Source organism: Piliocolobus tephrosceles, chromosome 1 (genome assembly GCF_002776525.5).
Source record: "Piliocolobus tephrosceles isolate RC106 chromosome 1, ASM277652v3, whole genome shotgun sequence".
NCBI lineage: Eukaryota > Metazoa > Chordata > Mammalia > Primates > Cercopithecidae > Piliocolobus > Piliocolobus tephrosceles.
Window position 1 is genome coordinate 220,832,525 of NC_045434.1, and position 20,302 is coordinate 220,852,826.

The 20,302-nt window shown below is 64.6% G+C and overlaps 4 protein-coding genes across 5 annotated transcripts in view; 2 read left to right on the forward strand and 2 right to left on the reverse strand.

Annotated features, from left to right (window-relative positions):
* The first annotated feature begins 378 nt into the window (after positions 1 to 378).
* Positions 379 to 3,094, forward strand: PERM1 (PPARGC1 and ESRR induced regulator, muscle 1). Its single transcript, XM_031936301.1, has 3 exons — positions 379 to 2,329; positions 2,663 to 2,788; positions 3,009 to 3,094. Exons 1-3 carry the CDS (start codon positions 379 to 381, stop codon positions 3,092 to 3,094), a joined length of 2,163 nt encoding a protein of 720 aa, XP_031792161.1.
* Positions 3,095 to 3,404: 310 nt separating this feature from the next.
* On the reverse strand, positions 3,405 to 12,735 carry PLEKHN1 (pleckstrin homology domain containing N1). The gene is made up of 16 exons (XM_023192800.2): positions 12,591 to 12,735; positions 12,407 to 12,506; positions 8,826 to 8,972; positions 8,648 to 8,728; positions 8,493 to 8,565; positions 8,244 to 8,371; positions 8,042 to 8,173; positions 7,839 to 7,919; positions 7,098 to 7,173; positions 6,822 to 6,958; positions 6,235 to 6,384; positions 5,922 to 6,059; positions 5,608 to 5,748; positions 5,198 to 5,416; positions 4,872 to 4,920; positions 3,405 to 4,794 (listed from the first exon to the last, which is right to left on the reverse strand). Exons 1-16 carry the CDS (start codon positions 12,671 to 12,673, stop codon positions 4,661 to 4,663), a joined length of 1,869 nt encoding a protein of 622 aa, XP_023048568.1. The 5' UTR covers positions 12,674 to 12,735; the 3' UTR covers positions 3,405 to 4,660.
* Positions 12,736 to 13,487: 752 nt separating this feature from the next.
* Positions 13,488 to 18,401, reverse strand: KLHL17 (kelch like family member 17). Its single transcript, XM_023192802.1, is given in 13 exon segments — positions 13,488 to 14,175; positions 14,177 to 14,216; positions 14,352 to 14,533; positions 14,702 to 14,775; positions 14,873 to 14,961; positions 15,382 to 15,549; positions 15,705 to 15,849; positions 16,041 to 16,254; positions 16,485 to 16,601; positions 16,902 to 17,123; positions 17,222 to 17,343; positions 17,420 to 17,679; positions 18,170 to 18,401. Coding segments are annotated over 13 exon segments (1,926 nt in total). The 5' UTR covers positions 18,274 to 18,401; the 3' UTR covers positions 13,488 to 13,986.
* A 964-nt stretch (positions 18,402 to 19,365) lies between these two features.
* NOC2L (NOC2 like nucleolar associated transcriptional repressor) overlaps positions 19,366 to 20,302 on the forward strand; it is a 15,106-nt gene continuing 14,169 nt past the window's right edge. For both annotated transcript variants that reach the window (XM_023192803.1, XM_023192804.1), the window contains exons 1-2: positions 19,366 to 19,475; positions 19,608 to 19,760. In XM_023192803.1, coding sequence (XP_023048571.1) covers positions 19,450 to 19,475; positions 19,608 to 19,760 — 179 coding nt within the window. In that variant the 5' untranslated portion in view covers positions 19,366 to 19,449. The remainder of the gene's footprint in view (positions 19,476 to 19,607; positions 19,761 to 20,302) is intronic.

Genomic DNA, 20,302 nt, shown 5'->3' on the forward strand with positions numbered 1-20,302 from the left:
GTGTGATAGGAAACAGCATTCGAACCTGAGGACGGCTGGTTTTATAACTTCACTGGTAGAAAATCATCCTAGATTCTAGGAATGTAACACACTATGTAATGTAATCATCACACAGGTATCACTTGGGGTGCGTTGGGAACTAGGGTCATGGGAGCTGGGGATCTTCTAACTTGGAAATCGTCACCACTAGGTGTGAAGTGGTGGCCCTCCCCTCGAGATGTTCTCTTCCTTTCAGGGCCCAGATGGAGCCCCGAGGCGGTGGAATCCCCGGGTCTCGTGTAGCAGGAGCTGCATGTGCAGGGTAGTGCCTGGGGCCTGAACCCACGAAGACCCCACCGGACCCATTCTGCCACCCTCCAGTGCCTCTGCTGACCCCACATGGAAAATTTCCAGTACAGCGTCCAGCTGAGTGACCAGGACTGGGCTGAGTTCTCAGCCACTGCCGATGAGTGTGGCCTCCTGCAGGCTGGCCTGGCCTCTGGGGACGAGCCCTTGTCCAGTGACATTGACCAAGGGGACAGCAGTGGCAGCAGTCCCCCCGGGCACCTGCCTCTCCCAACTGGGCAGCCAGCTGCAGGAGGGCGGAGCTGGCGGGGCTGCGAGGAGGAGGACGTGGCCACACAGCAGCTGGTCAGCAGGTCTCTGTGTGAGCCTGTCTTGGCCCTGGGGACCGGTCAGCAGACACCCAGCACGTCCACACGGGCAGAGGCTCCACCGTCCCTCGGCCCCAGCGCCAGCCCTCCCTGCCAGTGCTCATCCTGCCCTGGTCCGGCGTCTTCTGGAGACCAGATGCAGAGGCTTCTGCAGGGCCCTGCCCCACGGCCCGCTGGTGAGCCCCCTCGGAGTCCCGAGTCCCCTGGCCACAGCACTGGCTCCCAGAGGCCCCCCGATAGCCCTGGAGGCCCAGCACGGAGCCCCAGCCGAAAGAAGAGGCGAGCTGTGGGTGCCAAGGGGGGTGGGCACGCAGGAGCCTCTACTTCTGCCCGGACGGGCTCCCCGCTGCTCCCTGCGGCCAGTCCTGAGACGGCAAAGCTGACGGCCACAGCCAGGCAGGAGGAGCTGGGGCCAGGCCCTACGGGAGCTCCTGAGCCAGGGCCAGATTTGAGCCTATCTACACTTGTCCCTGTGACTGAGCAAGGCACAGACCAGATCAGAACCCCTCCCCGAGCTGAGCTGCACACGGTGTCCACACCTGTCCAGGAAGCCCACCCAGATGTCTCAAGGGCTAAGTCAGACATGGCTGTGTCCACACCTGCCTGCGAGCCGCAACCTGACACGGCTGTGTCTACACTGGCTTCTGAACCTCAGTCCAGTGTGGCCCTGTCTACACCCATCTCTAAGCTGCAACCTGACACGGACACGGCTGTGTCCACACCTGCCTCCGAGCATGGCCTGGACATGGGCTTGCCGACAGCAGGCCCAGTGGCTGAGCTAGAGGTGGCTTCATCTCCACCTGTCTCAGAGGCTGTGCTGAGGATGACCGAGTCCAGCGGGCTTGTGTCTGCCCCTGTTCCCACAGCTGACGCCGCTGGCCCCGCCTGGTCTCCCACCCGCAGAGCTGGGCTTGATGTGGAGACGGAGGTTGTTGTGTCTGCGCCCTCAGCAGGGGCCCCTGGATACCGCTCTGGGGAGCCCGCACCGGGTCTCACCCAAGTCCCCAAGAAGAAGAAAGTGCGCTTCTCCGTGGCTGGGCCCGGCCCCAACAAGCCAGGCTCAGGAGAGGCCTCAGGCCTGGCCCCATTGGCCACAGCCAGGCCCTCAGCCCCCCAGACAGCAACTGGGGGCCACGGGGGGCCCGGAGCCTGGGATGCTGTGGCCGTCGGGCCCCGGCCCCACCAGCCTCGGATCCTCAAGCACCTGCCTCGCCCCCCTCCCTCTGCCGTGATGAGGGCCGGGCCCGGGCGTAGCTTTGCCGTGACCCTCCCGGAGGCCTACGAGTTCTTCTTCTGTGACACCATCGAGGAGGACCAGGATGCTGAGGCGGCAGCGGCTGGTCAGGATCCGGCAGGCATCCAGTGGCCAGACATGTGTGAATTCTTCTTTCAAGACACTGGAGCCCAGAGGCCGAGGCAGCGGGGGCCCCCGGCGCCACTCCCAAGAGCTGATCCTGTACCGGCCCCCGTACCTGGAGACCCTGTGCCCATCTCCATCCCTGAGGCCTATGAACATTTCTTCGGGGAGGACAGGCTGGAGGGCGTGCTAGCGCCGGCTGTCCTGCCCCAGCTGCAGGCCCTGGAGCCTCCCAGGTCGGCCTTCCAGGGGGCGGGGCCGGAGACCCCCCTCAAGCCAGCCGCAGCAGAGCGGCTCCACCTGGCTCTTAGGCGGGCAGGTACGCGCTCTCGGAGCCCTGTCCAGGTCCCAGGCAAACGCTGTCCAGGGAGCTTGGCCAGGGAGGGGCCACTGGGGAGGGGCAGGATAGACATGTCCCAGGGTGGATGTGTCTGGGACAGGCGGTTCCCAGGGCAGGCGTGTGCGGGGCAGGCAGTTCCTGGGGTTGGGGGGGGCAGGCGGTTCCCGGGGGTGGGGTGGGGGGGGGGGGTTCGGGGGGTGGGGGGACGGGCGGTTCCGGGGGTGGGGGGGGGGCAGGCAGTTCCGGGGCGGGCATGTGCGGGGCCAAGTCTCTAAGTGCAGCCGTGGGGCTGACGGTGAGCTTCTGTCCTAGCAGAGCTCCGGGGGCCTGTCCCGTCATTTGCCTTCAGCCAGAATGACATGTGCCTGGTGTTTGTAGCGCTTGCCACCTGGGCTGTGAGGACGTCAGATCTGCATACCCCAGACGCTTGGAAAACAGGTTCGGGTGCTGGGGGCAGAGGGAGCTGTGCCTAGAAGCCAGACCGAGGGGCACTGGCAGGACGAGGGGTGCATGGGGGCCCCAGGGCTCTCCCCTGACCTGCTCCTCCCAGGCTGAGCTGCGGGCACCGGCCTAGCCCGCCCTTTGAGGGCTGGGTCTTGCGGGCAGACGGTGCTCACAGCCAAGCTGGCCTTCAGGAGACCCTGTGCTTCTCTTGCAGTCTTGCTGGCCAACGTTGGCACCATCTCTGCCATCCGCTACTTCCGCCGGCAGGTGGGGCAAGAGCGCCGCAGCCCCAGCTCCTAGGAGCCAGGCCTGGGCCAGGGAGATGCAGGATGAGGAGACGACCACAGGCACCCAGGACGGGATGAGGTGCCACCCTTGCCCGAGCCCTCTGACCCCTGTCTTCTACAGTGTCCAGGAGGGGGCATGTCCTGGTGCTGCTCCCTCCGACTCACCTGAGGATCCAGCCAGGGGCCACGGCCACTCCCCACGCCTGGGAGGGAAGGTGCTAAGTCTGGGTGGGTGGAGGGAGGCAGGTGGCTGGATAGGAGGGTGGCCAGATTCACAGATGAGAACACAGGGCATTCGGTTAATTTCAGACATGCAATAGTGGGGAGGTCATTTTACTAAGAAGTCATTTGTTTATCTGAAATCACATTTCTTCTGGGATGCAGCGGGGGCTGAGTGGCAGGACAGGACTTGGACCCTGGAGGGGTCTGAGCAGCGAGAGGCTCTGGCTGGAGCTCTGGGCAAACGGAGGGGCGAGGACACAGGGTGGCCTCAAAGAGGGATTGGGCAGCCTCCTCACAGGCGGGCTGGGCTGCCAAGGGCTCCAAGGCCCATCACTCTTGATCCTCAAGGGACTGTGGCCAAGGCCTCTCTGAGCTCTGGCCTGAGACAGTGAAGGCAGCCCAGCGGCCCCTGCAGGGTGGGAGTCTGTGGCAGAGCTGCGAGCCCCTCCCTGGGAAGCCCTGGGTGCAGGTGCAGAGGGAGAATTTGGCGGCGTCAGATGGAGGGCTGGGCTCCTGGGGGCTCCTGTAGGGCAGCTGGGGGGCCCACAGCCAAGGGGAGTCAGAGACCAGTTGGGAAGGTCGGTGAGGGGCCGAAGGTGGCAGAGGAAGGGGGCTGCCTGGCTGGGTGCCAGGCGGGGGTCCCCGGGTGGGGGTCCGGCCAAGGCAGTGTGTGCAGGGTCCTCAAGACTGTGGGAGACCCTGGCTGCTGAGCAGAGAACACGCGTACGCGGCACCAATAAAATTCCTTCTTTTCTTTTTCTTTCTTCTTTTTCTCGTTCTCTCTCTCTCTTTCCTTCTCTTCTTCTCTCTCTTCTCTCTTTTCTCTTTTTGTTCTTTCTCGTCCGGTGGCTTCAGCATCTCCCGTGCTGCCCTATGGCGCATGCCCAGGCCATGCAAGGCCCCACCCGCCCTCCTCCTTGGGACACTCTGGCCAGTGCTCCTCACACCTTGCTGACCTGTAACCCTCATGCCCTCTGACCTCACACACTCTGACCCTGCTGACCTCTCTCTTTCCTCCGACCTTCACGCCCATGCCGCCCTCCCACTCCAGTGAGTCTCCTCCCTGACTCCCGGCGAGCTGAGCTGAGGGCTGACCCTGTGGATGGCCAGGACCTCCCTGACCTGTGACCCACCTCGCCAGCCAGGGCATCCTTGGGGTGAGCCCTTCCTGCCCCTCCCGGCCCCAGCTGCTGGCACTGAGGAGCAGGAGCCGAGGGACAGGCTCTGAGCTCAGGGCCCCGGAGACCCCCCTGTCACACTGGGCTCAGACCCTGACTTGTAATTTGAAGTGGGTTAGAGGGCCGGGTACCCTGGAGCTTGGTGAGGGTGGTCCTGAGAGCCGGCCTCACCGTGGCCATCAGATCCACTGCACAAGACCCACACTGGCCTCAGGCCCTCCAAGCTGGGGGCACTTCCGGTGGGAGGAAGACAAAGTCTCGTCCCAGAGGTGGTCATAGGCGGGGCCCTGGCTCCTCCTGGAGGACCAGCCATCTAGTAGGGAAGGCAGAGATGTGTCAGCCTGTGGGAGGCAACAGGCACTCACCCCAGGAGGCAGGACCCTCACTCACCTGTCAGAGGCAGCCGGGGTTCAGGCAAACCTTCCCTGGCAGAGGAGACCTGGGAACCCCAAACCGCAAGTCTGAGAGCCGGGTACAGCCCTAGGCAGGGAGCTTGGTCGATGTGCAGACCCCCACCCCCCGGGTTGGCATCACCCACGTCCCCCTGCTCTCCCTCCCCAGTCCCGTCTCCCCACCTCCCTGCTGGCCCCCTTGGTCTCCATCTGCCCCCGTCCTCCTGTTTCCCTCCCTGCTCCCTCAGAGTCCCAGGAGGCCCCACACCAGCGCCCCCAGCACCCCGGAGCGCAGGGCACACTGGCGTGGGGACTGCTACTCACAAGCTGAGGCGAGTCTGGGGGCTGCGGCCCCCCATCCTTGGCTGAGCCCCGCTGTCTCTGAGAGGCTCTGGACTGCAGAACTCCCTTCTTGGAGAGCAAGTGGGGGCCAGTGGGGCCGGAGGAGCTGGAGCCGGGGTCAGAGGCAGGCACAGACACAGGCACCAAGGGGAGTGGGCTCAAGGGCACAGGTCCAGGTGAGCTCTGCGTAGCACTGAGGAACTGCCAGGAGAGCCTGGGCTGGGGCCTCAGTGGCATCCAGGGACCCCAGAACCTCAACCTCCCATCAGAGCCTGAACAGACCTCAGGCTCGGGGCAGCCCCAGACCCCAGGCCGAGAGGCACGGTCTAGACCTCCCCAACCTCAGGCTGCAGGCACCTCCCGCCCTTTCTGTCGCCCAGCAGGGGTCTGACCTCCTCTAGGCCCCGGACATCGGTGACCCTGCGGTGGGAGGTGGCGGGTGGGGTGTAGGGGTCAGCATAGAGGGGTGAGTGTGATGTTTCCGAAGCGTGGTCAGGGGCGTCTGGGCTGTTCTCCAGGCTCAGCCTGTTCAGCTGCAGGGCAGAGGTGGGAGAGATGGGCTTCTCGGCTGGAAGCAGCCTAGGCCACCCCTTCTCTGTGCAAGACACCTCTGGGTGGCTCCAGGACAACTAGGCCCAGAGACAGAGGCCAGTGGTGCGGAATGGTGGGAACCAGGCCAGGGGCTGGGTGGGTGTGCTAGGCCCACCTGGGTCAGGTCCAGGTGCAGTGGGGTGGCAGGGCCGCGGCCCTCTGCCCGGGCCTTGCTCCTGGGTGACCGGCTGCTGCTACGTCTCAGCTCAGTCCTCCGTCGGCCAACACTGGTGCGGTCAGAGTTGGCCTGGTCCTGTGGGGACCACAAACCTTCCACAGGGAGCCCCTTGGCCCCTCTCCTGTGCAACTCTCTGAGGCTGCAAGGGGCTCCCTCCAGTCTGAGTTCCCCTGAGGAACCAGGGTCCCCAACACACACTTACCCGACAATCGTCTGCCCCACTTTCGTCTGCCACCCCGTAAGCACTCACCGGTGTGTGCTGGGAGGAGCAGCCCATGGTGGATGGCACTGAGGACTCAGGCAAGGAGTGGCTGGTGCGTGTGGACGGGGGCGCCAGGCACCCCGAGTCCCAGCTGGTCCGTCCGCCTGAGGACAGTGAGCCTCGGCTGCTGCCCGTAACCTGGGTGGGCAGTGAGTGGGGGTGAGCGAGGGCTGGACCCCCTCCCCACCTGCCCCTGCCTGGACCTACCCTGCCGCCCCCGCTTTTTTCTTTTTGGGACAGAGTCTTGTTCTGTCTCCCAGGCTGAAGTGCAGTGGCACAATCTCAGCTCACTGCAACCTCTGCTTCCCGGGTCAAGCGATTCTCGTGCCTCAGCCTCCTGAGTAGCTGGGATTACAGGGATGTGTCACCACGCCTGGCTAAGTTTTTTTGTATTTTTAATAGAGATGGGTTTCTCCACGTTGGCCAGGGTAATCTTGAACTCCTGACCTCAAATGATCGGCCCGCTTCAGCCTCCTAAAGTGCTGGGATTACAGGCATGAGCCACCACGCCCGGTCTGCTGCCCCATTTTTACCACTGCCCAGGACCTGGGCTGTGGGGCCTGCTGATGCCTCACCTGCAGCCCTGTGAAGCTCTCAGTGCCAGGCAGCGGCGCAGCCCCCTCCCTGTGGGTGACGGCACGAAGGCACAGCAGCCAGTGGCTGTAGTCCTCGTAGCTGGCGCACACCACGCGGATGGTGTTGATGAGGGGGCCTGGCACACAGATGCTGTGAGGGGCTGGCAGGGTGGGGTGTACCCCTCAGCGCCCCCACTAAAGAGCCAGGTGTCCCTCAGGCTCCCGCCCCACCATGGCCTGGCCAGGCAGGAGGCAGAACTGGGGTGAGGGCCCCACCTTCGATCAGGAAGGAGTGGATCTGCTTCTCCTTCTCCTCCAGGTTGATGTGGACCGCACGGAGTGGGAGCTCTCCCTGTGGGGGCAGAGACTGAGGGCCAGGCCTTTGTGGGGGCAGCCCCGGGGCCCCGCCTGGCTTCATCCCACCCTCGTGCCCTCCAGAGCTTGGCTGGGTACTTGGAGAGCTGGGCACCGAGGCCACCATCCCGAGGGAGGCCAGTGGGTCCCATCTGTCCTGGGGCCACTGCTAACCCTGGCGGGGGGGCAGACACACAAAGCCACAGGACTGGCCTCCTGGGGTCCCCAGAGAGGAAGTTGGGCCGGGGGAACCACAGGGAGGGCCCTGTGTTTGTTCCTCAGTGATTGAAGGTTACCATGAGTGCACACCCCCTTCCCGGTGCCCGCCCGGTGCCCGCCCTGGAGGACACAGGCACACACACGAGTGCACACACACCCCTCACAGGCAGGCACACACGATGGAGTCCCCGGGAGGGGCTCTCAGCCCCATGCTGCCTGCCCCAGGGTGACGGTCAAGAACCTCAGGGTGAGAACCTCAGGGCGGGCAGGGGCTCCTCCACGTCACAGGGGAGACCAGACTGACCAGGACTGCGGGCTGGGTGGGCAGGGCCTTGCTCTCTGTCTCAACAGGCCCCGAAATACAGGTTCCTCCTGCATGGCCGCCCCCTTCCACCCTCACACAGGTGCCTCCCTGGGGCGGGCCCACTGTGGGGAGGGGCCCACCTTGAAGCAAAGCCCGTCCAGCTCCTCGGAGAAAATGGCCAGGGACGTTGGGTACAGGACCAAGAGCCGGTCCCACTGCTCCTGAGTAGGGGGCGTCAAACGATGCGGGGGCTGAGCTGCTGTGCACCCAGGGCCAGTCCCTGCCCTGCCCAGCACCCTGCACCCCTCCCATCCCCCTACAGCCCCATGCACCTCCCACCCACCTGTGCGGGCAGGTGCTGCAGCTTGACCCTTGAGGCACAGACAGCACTGCCGCCGGGTTCGTGCCCTGACGCCGTCCGCAGCCGGGTTAGGCGGCGTTGCAGAGTCCAGGGGAGCTCGTCTCCACAGGACCCCTGTGAGGAGGAGGTCAGAGCAGGCTGCGAGGATCTGGGTGGGGAGGGGCGTGGGGTCCCTGGCACTGACCTGTGGGGGTGCCGAGTGGCAGTGTTGCAGCCCCCCAAGGAGGGCCGTCTGCTTCTCCAGGTGGTAAAGCCAGCGGTCCAGCTCGGCCCGGCTGGGGCAGAGCACCAGGAGGGGTGCGGGCAGCGGGCCTGTGGGCGGGGCAGAGAGGGCACACACATACACACACATGCCCCGCAGCTCACAGGGCAGGCCCCTCTCCAAGTCCTGGGTCATGAGCGCCTCTGGGGGCCCGGGGAGCATCCCAAACACCTGTGATCTGGAAGGCGTGCTCTCGGGACCCCTCCAGCAGGCAGACGCTCAGCTCCGTCAGTGGTAACAGCCCCTGCCAGGCACAGGGTAGGAGCTTCAGGGATCCATGGAGAGAACGGTGGCCATGGCCCCACCCCCACTGCCCACTGCCTCACCTGAAAGGTGAGTCCTTCCGAGCCGTGGGCCTGGAAGTACAGGTGGGCGGGGAACAGCTCCAGGTAGCAGTCGCTGACATCCTGCGCGGGCAGCAGGGTGGTCAGTACAGGGTCTGGGGAGCCCCGGGCTGGTGGGGAAGCTGCACCCGGCGCGTGCCCCACCCGACCCGGCCCCCACCTGGCTGTGCTGGAACCGCAGCTGGACCTTGGCATAATGTACAACCTTTCCCAGGTTCCTCACAGGTACCCTCCGCCGCGCCTTCTTGAACACACTCAGGAATGGCTGCTCCAGGTTTTCTCGCTGGTTCTCCAGGTCCAGGATGTCCTAGGAGGAGCAGCGCTCAGGGGAGGGGGCCTTGCCTGGGCCCCCCACCCCCTCCGCTGGCATCCACACAGCTACAGGACTATAGGCATGGTCTGCCTGTGCACAGCCACCCAACACATATGTGAAGAACAGCCTCCCCCAGGCATAGAATCTGCACACTCAGCCTCTTCACAGGAAAACAGTCATGGCAGAATTTACACACACACGTGCATACATATATGCATACATGCACGTTTGCGTACACGTACATGCACACACACCCGATACGTGCACATACAGGCAACATGCATGTATCCATATATGCTCACACACGTACACATGCATACACACACATATGCATACACATACACATAGACACATACATGCCACACAATAGACACCTACAGATGCATACACACATGTACACACACACGTACACACACATTCACGCATATGCATGGATACACACGTGCACACATATGCACTTGCACACATATACACAGATGCATACATGTCCACACACAGAGAAATACACCAAAACACACATGTATGCACATACGTCATGTGCACATACATATACACATGTACACACACATGCATGCACTGCACACATACACATGTACACATGCGCACACATGCACACGTGCACACCTATGCACACGTGTATGCACATGCACTCATATGCATACACACATGCACATGTACACTTGCACACACATGCGCACACGTGCATGCATGCATACACATCCACAAATACACCAACACACATATACACATACACACGTGCACACACGTGTGCACACGCACATACACGCACATGCATACGCACACACACGCATGCACACATACACAGTGCACAAATACGTGCACACACACGCACATATACACATGTGCATACACACGCACACATGCACACACACTTGTGCACACACTCACGTCTGTGCACACACACACATGCACACACACACTTGTGCACACACTCACGTCCGTGCACACACACACACAGACACACGTCCCCACACAGAGCTGCCTGGTCTAGTGGTAGAGATGGTGAGATTTGAACTCAGTGGATTAAATCCTATCTTCATTATTTCCTAAGCTGTGTAACATGTCTTTGGTTATTCAACCTCTGAAGACTTGTTAGAAGAATTTGGGGGTGTCTGGGTAACACTCAAAACCCTCCCACGTCTCCAGTATTGGCTGGTAAACGTTTAACACCTAGTTCTACAAAAAACAGACACAGAAACACACCAATGCCCTGATTTGTAACGTTTGCCAGTTTCCTCAGTGTCAACGTTCTCACCGCCGCCCATTTCCAGCCCCCAGCCTGAAAGATGTGAGATTTCTGGGGTTGATCCCCTGAGTGTGTCCTGGCCGCTTGCTCAGGTGACAGCCGGGTCCTGGCAGTGCACCGAGGGGTCAGACCCATGCTCTCCGGCCACTGCATGGGCTCTTCCCGCTTTGGGGACCGCTCAGCCCCGACCCCCTTCCTTACCTGCTTTGCAGCTTTGCTCAGACATCACCTGCTCCAAGAGGTCCTTTTCTGAAAGCTCCTCTAAAATTCCAGCTTTCCCTGATCCTCTGCACCCATCCCCTCTGTTTTTCTCCTTAGGACCAACCCCACCCTTCTCACTGGATCTTCTATTTATTTGCCCCATCGTCTGTCTCTGCCGTGGGAATGGGAGCACTGTGAGAACAGGGGTTGTCTATTCCGTTCACTTCTGTGTCCCCAGAGCCTACGACAGGGCCTGGGATGTGCTGTGGGTATCACTGCATGTGCTGAGAGGGGAGGGGAATCCACATCCATGCCACATTTAGCCAATCCTGGCACACACAGTCCTCTACAAATGCAGGCTTTGATCATCAGGCTAGAGATCAGATAGGGGACGGGTGTGAACCTGGGGCTGGAGAGCTCTGTGATCCACAGGCTCAGGGGCAAGTGGGAAGGTGTCTGCTCCCTCTAGGAGCTGGCAAGGGCTAAATGCAGTGCCGCTGTGCCCTGGCCAAGCTTAGCTGCCCCTGAGCAGGCCCAGGAATGTGAACAGACAGACGCATAGCCTTTCCCAGCCTCCTGCCTCTGGGTGGGGCCTCCTGTACCCACACCCAGCGTGGGAACTGATGCCGGGTAGGCACCCATGAAAAATAGGCCACAGACCAGGAAGGGCCACATAGCTAGCCCTGCAGCCCAGCTCAGCCTCGGGGCCCCGGGGAGGACTCAGCTTGGAGCCGTGGCAGAGCCAGCTCACAGCACTGGGTGCAGAGCCCAGGCACAGGGCAGAGGAGCACTGGCTCCAGGACTGGCCCTGAGCTCCTCCCCCAGCCCCATTTCCTGAGGCTCAGCAGGTTCCCTCTCTGGCTACCATGTCTTGGCAAGGGAGGACCACTAGGGTCACCCACCACACCTCATAGGACCCCACCAGGGTCCCACTGCATGTCCTGGGCCTGGACAGAGAGAGTGGCATCTGAGATGCAGCCAAAGGGAACCCACCCCTAGGCCAGCCTGGCTCCCTCTCCCTGCCTACTGCTCTGAGGCAGTGTGGTTTCTAAAACCGGCACCTGTTGTCTGCAGGAAACCCTGAAACTCCGGAGGTCAGGAGAGGGTATGGCACGAGCCTCCTGCCTGGCGGGGGCATGTTGGCAACAGGGTCTGCACGGCCACACCAGCTGCTGGACCTAGGAGTGCAGGGCAGGGGTCCTCTCCCCCAGACACTCCTAGGGCCTCCACATAGCATCCAGGCTGCCTGACAGGGGTGCAGTGGCGGTTCCTGTCTGCCCTGAAGCCCAGGTTCCTCCTCCTGTTCCCTCAACCCAGCACCAGGCACATCTGAAAGGGGCTGGGCATCTACCCTATGAAGACCCTTAGTCCTACAGGGGCCTGGGCGGAGGGATGGGCATGGGGGTGGTCTACTGCTCCTTCCACGGAGAGGTGGCCTAGTGTGTGCTTGGGAGATGCCTCCTTGCTGCGTGGCCTTGGCAGGCTGGGGAGGCCGGTGCGTGCACAGAGGGGTTTCTGTGGACGGGGCGCCGTATCTAGCAGCAGCTTCCTGCGGGACATCCAGGGAGAAACAGGCCGCGTAGGTGGCCGGCTGGCTCACTGCTCACCTGAGGCCCCTTACTGTCAAGTGGCCCTTCCAGCACGACCCCGAGCCCCACTGCAGCGACAGAGACGCGTGTGCCGGTCCCTTGCGGGAGGAGGTCCCGGGAGGCCCCGCCCGCGGCCCGCCCCGCCCAGCTCGCTCCCGACTGACTCAGTCCTGCGTCGCGGTTTCGCTCTCCGCTCAGACTTTCGGCCGGATGAGCTCCCCAGGGCGGGGCAGTCAGCGTCTGCTCCTCACCTAAGGGGGTCTGAATTCCCCCGGGCCGAGGGGAAGACCCCGAGCTGCACGGACACGCGGCACACACGCGCGGGCAGAGCCACGCTCCCAGACCCCAGCCACCGCGCGCGCCGCGCTCACCGCGCCCGGGATGTAGTGGAAGAGCTTGTTGGCGGCGGCGTCCCCGCTTCGAGCAGCCTGGGGACCCAGCAGGCCAGCCGGCATCCGTGCGCCGTCCTCTCTGGGGACAAGGCAAGGGAGCTCGTGGCCCCAGAGCGGGTGGGGGAGCCCTGCGCCCAGGTGGCCGCACCCACACCCCGCTCACCTGTTTCCCTTCAGTGAGGGCTTTCTGGAGAAGGAGGCCCGGAGCCTCCTGGGGGCCTGAGGCACACAGTGGCTGTTCCCCATGGCCAGAGTCGTGCAGGTCGGCAAGTCTGGGTCCCTGTCCACAGCCTCCTGCCCCCGCCTCCCACAGGCAGGCGGGGCTCTGGGACGTCCTGCCCGTCACCCAGGGCTGGGCAGGGGTGGAGCCTTTCTGGAAGAGGCCTGGCCCCTACCTGAGCCGTCCAGGTCTCTGCCCTGGGCCCTCCACACCGAAAGGCCAGCCTTGGGGCAATCTCCCCTCTGGCCCAGACAAGGCCTCCAGTGTGCAAGGGGCACCCCACTTGCCTGTGCTCAGGCTTTGTGAACTCGGGGCCACCTTCCAGCACCCCCCCAACAGCGTGCACACACATCCTGTTTCCATCTAAACCCTGGCCGGCCTGAGTCACTGGTGACTGCAGGGAGGGCTGAGGCAGGAATTCCAGCATAGGAGACAGTGGCCAGAGCCACCCCAGCCTCCCCTCCTGCCTGGGCCCCCTCACCACAGACCCGTCAGGGTCCTCAAGGCTTAAGGGGACTCTGGAAGGCCACATGCCACCTCGGCAGCCAGGACAGTCAGCATACACAGGGTCAGTGCTGTCCTCCCCAGCCGCACCCCCAGAGCCCAAGACGTGGCGGGGACCTCAGCCTCAGGACCCAGCCCAAGCAAACCCCACCTACAGCAGGAGGCTGGTCCACAGGGACTCCATGACCCCCACCCTCCCTGGATGCCCAGCTCTGCCTTGCTGTCCCCGGACACCGGTGCAGCATCTCAGGCCACCCACCCACACCCCTCACCCTGGACCCCCGGATGGGACCCAAAGTTGCGCAGCTGCCCCACAAGCCAGAGAGATGCTCAGCCTGAGGAGCCCCAGAAATGTGTTTATTGTTCAAGTTGGGCTTGTATTGCTGTGTGGGGCCCGAGTGCACACGTGTGCACCCACTACAAGATCCAGGGAAGATGGCACAAGGCAGACGACAACAGGAAGGACACCTGCTCCCCACCCTTCCCGGGACCCCGCCGTGTGCAAAATTCGAGCTGGGGGCTGCAGCTGCTTGGAAAGCCCCAGGGCCTCTGGCTCCGCGGCCTGCAGGGTCTGAACAGGCAATGGCCCTGGGGCAGCGAGGCCCCACCTGGTCACTCCCGGCTGCCCGCCATGCAGGCAGTGGAGGGGAGGACGGGCGGCTGCGGCACTGCTCACCCCTCAATAAATAAGATAAATAACTAAATAAATAAACAACTAAATATAGACACGAAGGAATGGACGCAAAGACGTGAACAGAAGATGCAAGATGTCCCTGGTGGGGGCCATGGCCCCCTTAAGGCATGTGGGAGGCTGCAGACCTCTGGGGGTTGGGGGTCAGAGGCTGGTGGAGGACACGGACAGCGTGGGCGAGGACGGCGGCGGGAAGTTGAGCAGCTCCAGCACCGCCACGCCCACACTGCTACGCCGTGTGAACATGCAGGACGCGGCCACCCACTTGTTGGTCCTCGGGTTATACTTCTCGATGGAATTGAGGCTGGAGCTACCGTCGTTACCCCCCCCCGGGGTACAGCCATCCATCCATGGCCACCAGGTCGTGTGTGCTCCTGAGGGGCAGGCGGGGTGAGCACCTGGCTGCAGGAAGGGGTGCGGGGGGAGGGGCCGCGCCACGAGGAGTAGGGGTGGGACATGCCCACTGAAGGGGGGAAACCCCCTCCCCGCAGCACAGCCCCACCGCGGACCTGCGGATGTTCATTGGCGCCACGCTCTCCCAGGCTCCAGCCTTGGGACTGTATCTCTCTACCGAGTTGAGGCAGCTGGTCCCGTCGTTGCCCCCTGCCACATACAGGGCACCCTCCAGCACAGCCACACCCGCTGAGCTGCGTCGGCTTAGCATGGACGCCACGGGCGACCAAGCGTTCACCTGGGGGCAAGGGTGTGGGCTGGAGGCAGACCCGCCACGGGCATCCCTCCCCTGCCGCAGCCCCAACTCCAGGGTGGGGTGTCAGGAATGGGTGGGACGTGGGTGACCAGAGAGGGGAGGGCCCCGCAGCGCACAGGAGGGGGTGGCCAGGAGGGGTGCACTATGCACCTGGGGCTCATACTTCTCCACAGTGGCCAGGTGTGAGGAGCTGTCGTAGCCGCCCACGGCATACAGGTTCCCATCTGCGGAAAGTCAACATGCCCGTGGCACTCCTGCTGGGAGTGGGGTCTCCAGGGTGGGGGAAGGTGGGGACCCCCCCGGGCAGGCCCCATCACCCACCAAGCGTGGCCACTCGCACGTAGCGTCTCCGGGTGCTCATGGCAGCGACGGATGTCCACGTTCCGGTCAGGGGGTCGTAGCGTTCAGCACTGTGGGCACCAGGACCGCCACCACAGCTCAATAGAGACAGAAAGGCGTCCCGGCCCCAGGACCTGCCCTCCCCAGCAGAATGGCTGAAATCTTACCCTAGGAGTCACAAGAGACTCAGACCGCAAAGTCCTACCAGGCAGGACCCACTGGTGGGCACAGGCCCCTGGCTGCCTGGAAAAGCCTGGGCATACACCCACCTGGGCCAGCCTCTGGACTGGAGGTAAGGATCCCAGAGAGGAAAGGGGACTGGGGCAGCAAAGCCAGTTCAGGCCCAATGTGGCCGTGGCCTGGGGTAAAGCGGCCTCGCAGATCACCCCCTTTAACACCCCGTCAGATACGACCTCCGTGATGGTGACACAAACTCGCCTCTTGTGAGGTGGACCCTACAAAGCCACTGGGGCCCCAACCCCAATTACTACCTGTTCAGGCAGGAGGCCCCGTCATAGCCGCCAGCCGAGTACAGGAGTCCGTGCAAGGCGGCCACACCCAGGCAGCTTCGCCTCGTGCCCATGGACACCTCCGGCTGCCACGTGTTAGTCACGGGATCGTAGGACTCCACGGTAGCCAGATCTGAGGTCCCGTCATAGCTAGCAGAATTAACCCACTGCAGGTCAAGACTGGCCTGGCGGGCATGCACCAGACCCGACCCCAGTCCAGCCTCCAGGCTTACCCACCCACGGCTTACAGCCGATCCCCATGGGGCACACACCAGACCTGACCCAAGTCTAGCCTCCAGGCTTACCCGCCCACAGCATACAGCCGGTTCCCCACCGCAGCCACTCCCACCCGGGCCCGGCGCGTGGACATGGAGGCCACCACGTGCCAGCGGTCGGTGCGCGTGTCATAGGCCTCACAGTCTCCGTGGATGGCAAACAGGCTCCCACCGCCTGGGGAGGGCAGGTGGAGACGGGACTCGTGAGGGGATCCCACTGCTGGGCCACACCCCGGGCTCCTGGAGAGGCCCCTGGATGGAGGGGCGGAGGGGCAGGTCAGGACCTGACCGGCACAGGTGGGGTGGGCTTGTGCTGGTGGGGAGTAGAAGGCACAGGGCAGAAAGGAAAGGGGCGGGGAGCCATACCCACAGCAAAAAGCACAGGCCCGGCCCCCTCACAGCGCCGGGGCCGCGTGCGGCTGGTGCCTAGGACGCCCCTCTGCTCGGGCAGCAGGTGGAACTTCAGGGCCTCGATGAGAAGGTCCTTGCAGTCAGGGTGGTGCCTCACCAGGCTCTCAGCATCCACGTGGCCCAGTAGGAAGTCACGGCTCAGCAGAGGCAGCCGCACACACTTCATGAGCTGGGGCGCAGGAAACGCTAAGATCAAGGGGGACCCTCGGGCACACTGGGCCCCAGGGCTGAGACAACCCCCCAGATGCCTGTACCACCTGTGTCACACGTTCTTCTTCAGACAGGGCGGGCACCATCCCCACAGAATCCCTGAACTTGGGAAAGATCAGGGTGCACCAGGCCCTCAGCCACCTGCACGCCCTCCTGGATGCTCTGGGAGCCCCCGGGGCCGGGCCTCACCCGTGGGACATGCTGCCTGCGGGCGTCCACGTCATGTTTCACCCAGCTCAGGACTGCTCGGTAGACCTCCTCCTCCGAAGGCACGTTCAGGCTGTCACTAGACACCAGTTCCAGCACCTGGGGGTGGAGGTCCTCAGACCTGAGATCTGGGGAGGGTCTTGTGGGCCCAGGGAGCCCTGAAGATGCCTAGGAGGAGGGTTAGGGGGTGGGGGCTGAGTGTTCATACTGGGAGGGGCTGAGCAGAGTCAGGAGCCACAGACGAGGCTCCCGGGGGGCCTCAATCCAGGAGGGTCTTGGGGACGCACAGCAGGCACTAAGGATTGTGAGCAGGGCTGCATCAGGACAAAATGGGGTCGGGAGTCAAAAGCAAAAACTGGGGTGGGGTGGAGGGCGCCGGCTGGGCCCACCAGCTGTTACCTGTTTCAGGGGCAGCAGCATAAACTCCTCGGTCTTGGCCACGTCCACGAAGTGCTGCAGCACGTACCTGTGGGCGGCCTTGAGCAGGTCGCTGCAGGAGTGCGCATCGGCAAAGCCCCGGATGCCCAGGCAGTTGGAGGGGTCGAGCTGACTCAGCAGGAACTTGCAGCAGGCGTCTCGGACGCCATTCAGCTGCAGGAGGCTGGCGGCTGGGAGCAGAGTCTACGGGGCACCGAAATGCGGGTGAGGGAGGCACAAGGTGGAGGGCAGTGGGATCTGGCTGAGAGGACTTTACCGGGGCCCAGGGGAGGCAGCCTCACCTGCACGTTGCCCTCGCCCACCACGATCTCAGCCGTGTATGCAAACTGCACCAGCTGGTCCAAGGCCTGAGGGTCGATGTCGTGCAGCGTCACGTGGGTCTGGCGGCTCTCGCTCATCTCATCTGTGGGAACAGCGTGTCAGAGGGGCTGACCCGAGGGACTCACGGAGCCCCCAGCGCCGCGCAGGCGGGTACTTGCTTGTGAACATGGCGTGGAAGTACGGGCTGCAGGAGGCCAACACCACTTTGTGTGCACGGATCTCCTTGGCGGCCACGTGCAGGACGATGTCGCACAGGAGGCCGCGCTGGCGCATGCGGCTCATGGCCACGAAGGCGTCGTGGTAGTGCCGCTTGGAGTTGTGGGCCACGCTGTGGCCCTCGCGGCTCAGCAGCTGCACGGCTCCCTCCATGGGGGCTGCGGGCCGAGCCTGCCGGGGCCGCGTGCGCTCTGCCTCGGGGCTGCAGGGGGCGGGCGGGTCAGGCTTCGCCCCGCTGGCGCTGCCCGCCCGCCCTGGTTGCCCTGGAGACTCTGGGCCGTGCCCGGGCAGCCCGCGGGGACCCAGCCCCTGGTGCGACGGGGGCGCCGGCCGCCCTCGCCTGACCTATGCCAAGGACCCCCGGCCCGAGCGCGCCGTGTCCAGGCCTGCGCTGCGCCCCTGCTCCCCCCCGGCGTCGTCAGAGCCGCGGGCAGAGCCCCGCTCCCCGGCGCCCCCACGAGCTCAGCTTCTCCGGCTTCCCAGCCGCCCTGTCGGGCCCGCAGCGGGAGCGGCGACCTGGGAGCGCGGGGCGCCGGTGGGGACGCTACTCCGCGCCGACCCCGCTCCGCACCCGGGTCCCGACCTCCCCGGGCCCTCGGGAGCGGCCCCCGCCCCTTCTGCGAGCGGACACGAGGGCGGGGCCCGGGCGGGTCCCGCGGCCGCCCCCCGCGCCCCGACCCCCGCCCACTCACGCCGGCGTCGGCGGCGGCGGCGGCGGCGCCTCGGGCCCAGGCCCCGGGCTGCCGTGCTCCGGGCTCTGCGTCCTGCCGGCCGGGCGCTCGGTGCGGGGCTGCATTCGGCTGCCGGACCCGCCGCCGATTCGCGGAGGACGCGCGGGCGAACCGATGCGGAGACTGCCGGAGGGCTGCTCGGCGGTGGCGGCCGGCTCCGCGTTGCTCACTCCCGCCGCTCCCGCCCGCAGCCGCTGTTTCTCGGCGCCGCCCGCCCCGCTCCCGAGAGGTTTCAGGAACTAGACGTTGGACGCGGATCCTTCCAGCGCCGCGCCCCGGGTTCGCCTCCTCCTCCGAGAAGCCCCCAAAGGCCCCCCCCCCCCCCCCCCCCCCCGGGGACCCCCCCCCCAAGCCTCGCCCTCCTCCTCCCCCAGGAAGCCATCCCCGCCCCCTCGACCCCCTAACTTGCTCTCTTCCGGGGATCCCCGGGGCCCCGCAGCACCAAGAGCCCAAATGGGACCCCGAGGCCACTCCGCCCGCGTCCCTCACTCGCCCCTTCAGAGCCAGGGCTGGGGGAGCTGCGCCTGCGCCCCGGGGCGCCCCTGTCGCGGGGTCTGGCTGTCCAGGCCCGCCGGCCCCGGTGTCAGGCTGGTAGCAGGGAGGAAGGCGCCGGTCTTCCCACCGCCTTCACCCCGTGAGGGCTTCCCCGGGAAGGGCCGCGGAAGAGCCGCCGTCGGCGTCCAAAGGGCCGTGGACAGGGAGCACCCTGTGCGGTGTTCGTGGCGCTGGCCCGGTCTCCGCGGATCGGGCGAAGCCAGCCTGGCCCTCGGGTCGCCCGTCTTTTGTCGAGTTGGCGACATCAGTGCGGTTCCCACCGCCCCTCGTGTTTCCTACTGGACCCTCGGCTTTTTATTGTTGATTCGTGGGAGCTCTTTGCATAGGGGCCCCGCCGTCGTAGTCTGGCGTCCTTGCAGGCGCGTGCCCTCGGAGCGCCGGGTGGGCTGCGGGCGCGACGGGACTCCTGGTCTCTCTTCCCCGGGGCGGACACCGGCGTCGCCGCGTCCTGCGGAGCCGGGCGCCGAGCGGGAGGCGCATCTGGGCTCCACCTGGGCTGCCCGCACCGTGCACGCGAAATGCCCTCCCGCTCGGAGACAGAAGGCGCAGCGGTCGGAGAACCGTAGAACCACTCGGCTAGGCGTGGCCCGGCGGGGCGGGGAACGGGGCGGGGCCTGGGCGGCGGAAGTGCGCCGCAGCGCGGCATTCTGGGGCCGGAAGTAGGGCGCACGCTGTGGACTTGTGTCATGGCGGCTCCGCGGAGCCGCAAGAGGTAAGCAGCGGGTCCGAGGGCCGGTTCTGCCTCTCGGTGGGTGTTTGTATCCAAGAGGCTTTTCTTGCTCCTCTCAGCGGGGTTGGGGCCAGCTGAGCCTGCGGGCAGCTGTGACTCCTGCGTGACCCGCAGGCGCCTGGCGGAGCTGACGGTGGACGAGTTCCTAGCTTCGGGCTTTGACTCCGAGTCCGAATCCGAGTCCGAAAACTCCCCGGAAGCGGACACGCGGGAGGCACGCGAGGCTGCCCGGAGTCCGGATGAGCCGGGCGGGAGCCCCTCGGCCAGGTGAGTGGGGACGTGGGTGAGCAGAACCTCCTTGCTCGCCCTGGCCCACCCCGCCACAAGTTTGCTGACCTCGCCTGGGGTCTCAGGGTCAAGGCCTAAGGACCTCCGACCTCTACCCCTAGTCCCTTCAGCTTAACTTACTGTTTCATCCGTTGTTTACTGAGCTCCTGCTCCGTGCCAAACCCTGTCCTAGGGAGGGAGCGTATATTGGTGAGTTCTGCAAACGTCTCTTCCCGATCTGGGAGAGCTCTCACGGTCTTGGGTAAAAGTACCGCCTGCAGTTCAGTGGAACAGATGAGTGCTGGGGAGGGAAAGGAGAGACAGGCTGGAGAGAGAAATGCCAGGGGTGCCGAGTTGCTCTGTTACAAGGAGCGGAGGCTGGGCGCTGTGGCTCACACCTGTAATGCCAGCACTTTGGGAGGCCCAGACGGGCGGATCACCTGAGGTCAGGAATTCGAGACCAGCCTGACCAACATGGAGAAATCGCGTCTCTACTAAAAATACAAACATTAGCCGGGCGTGGTGGGCGCCTGTAATCCCAA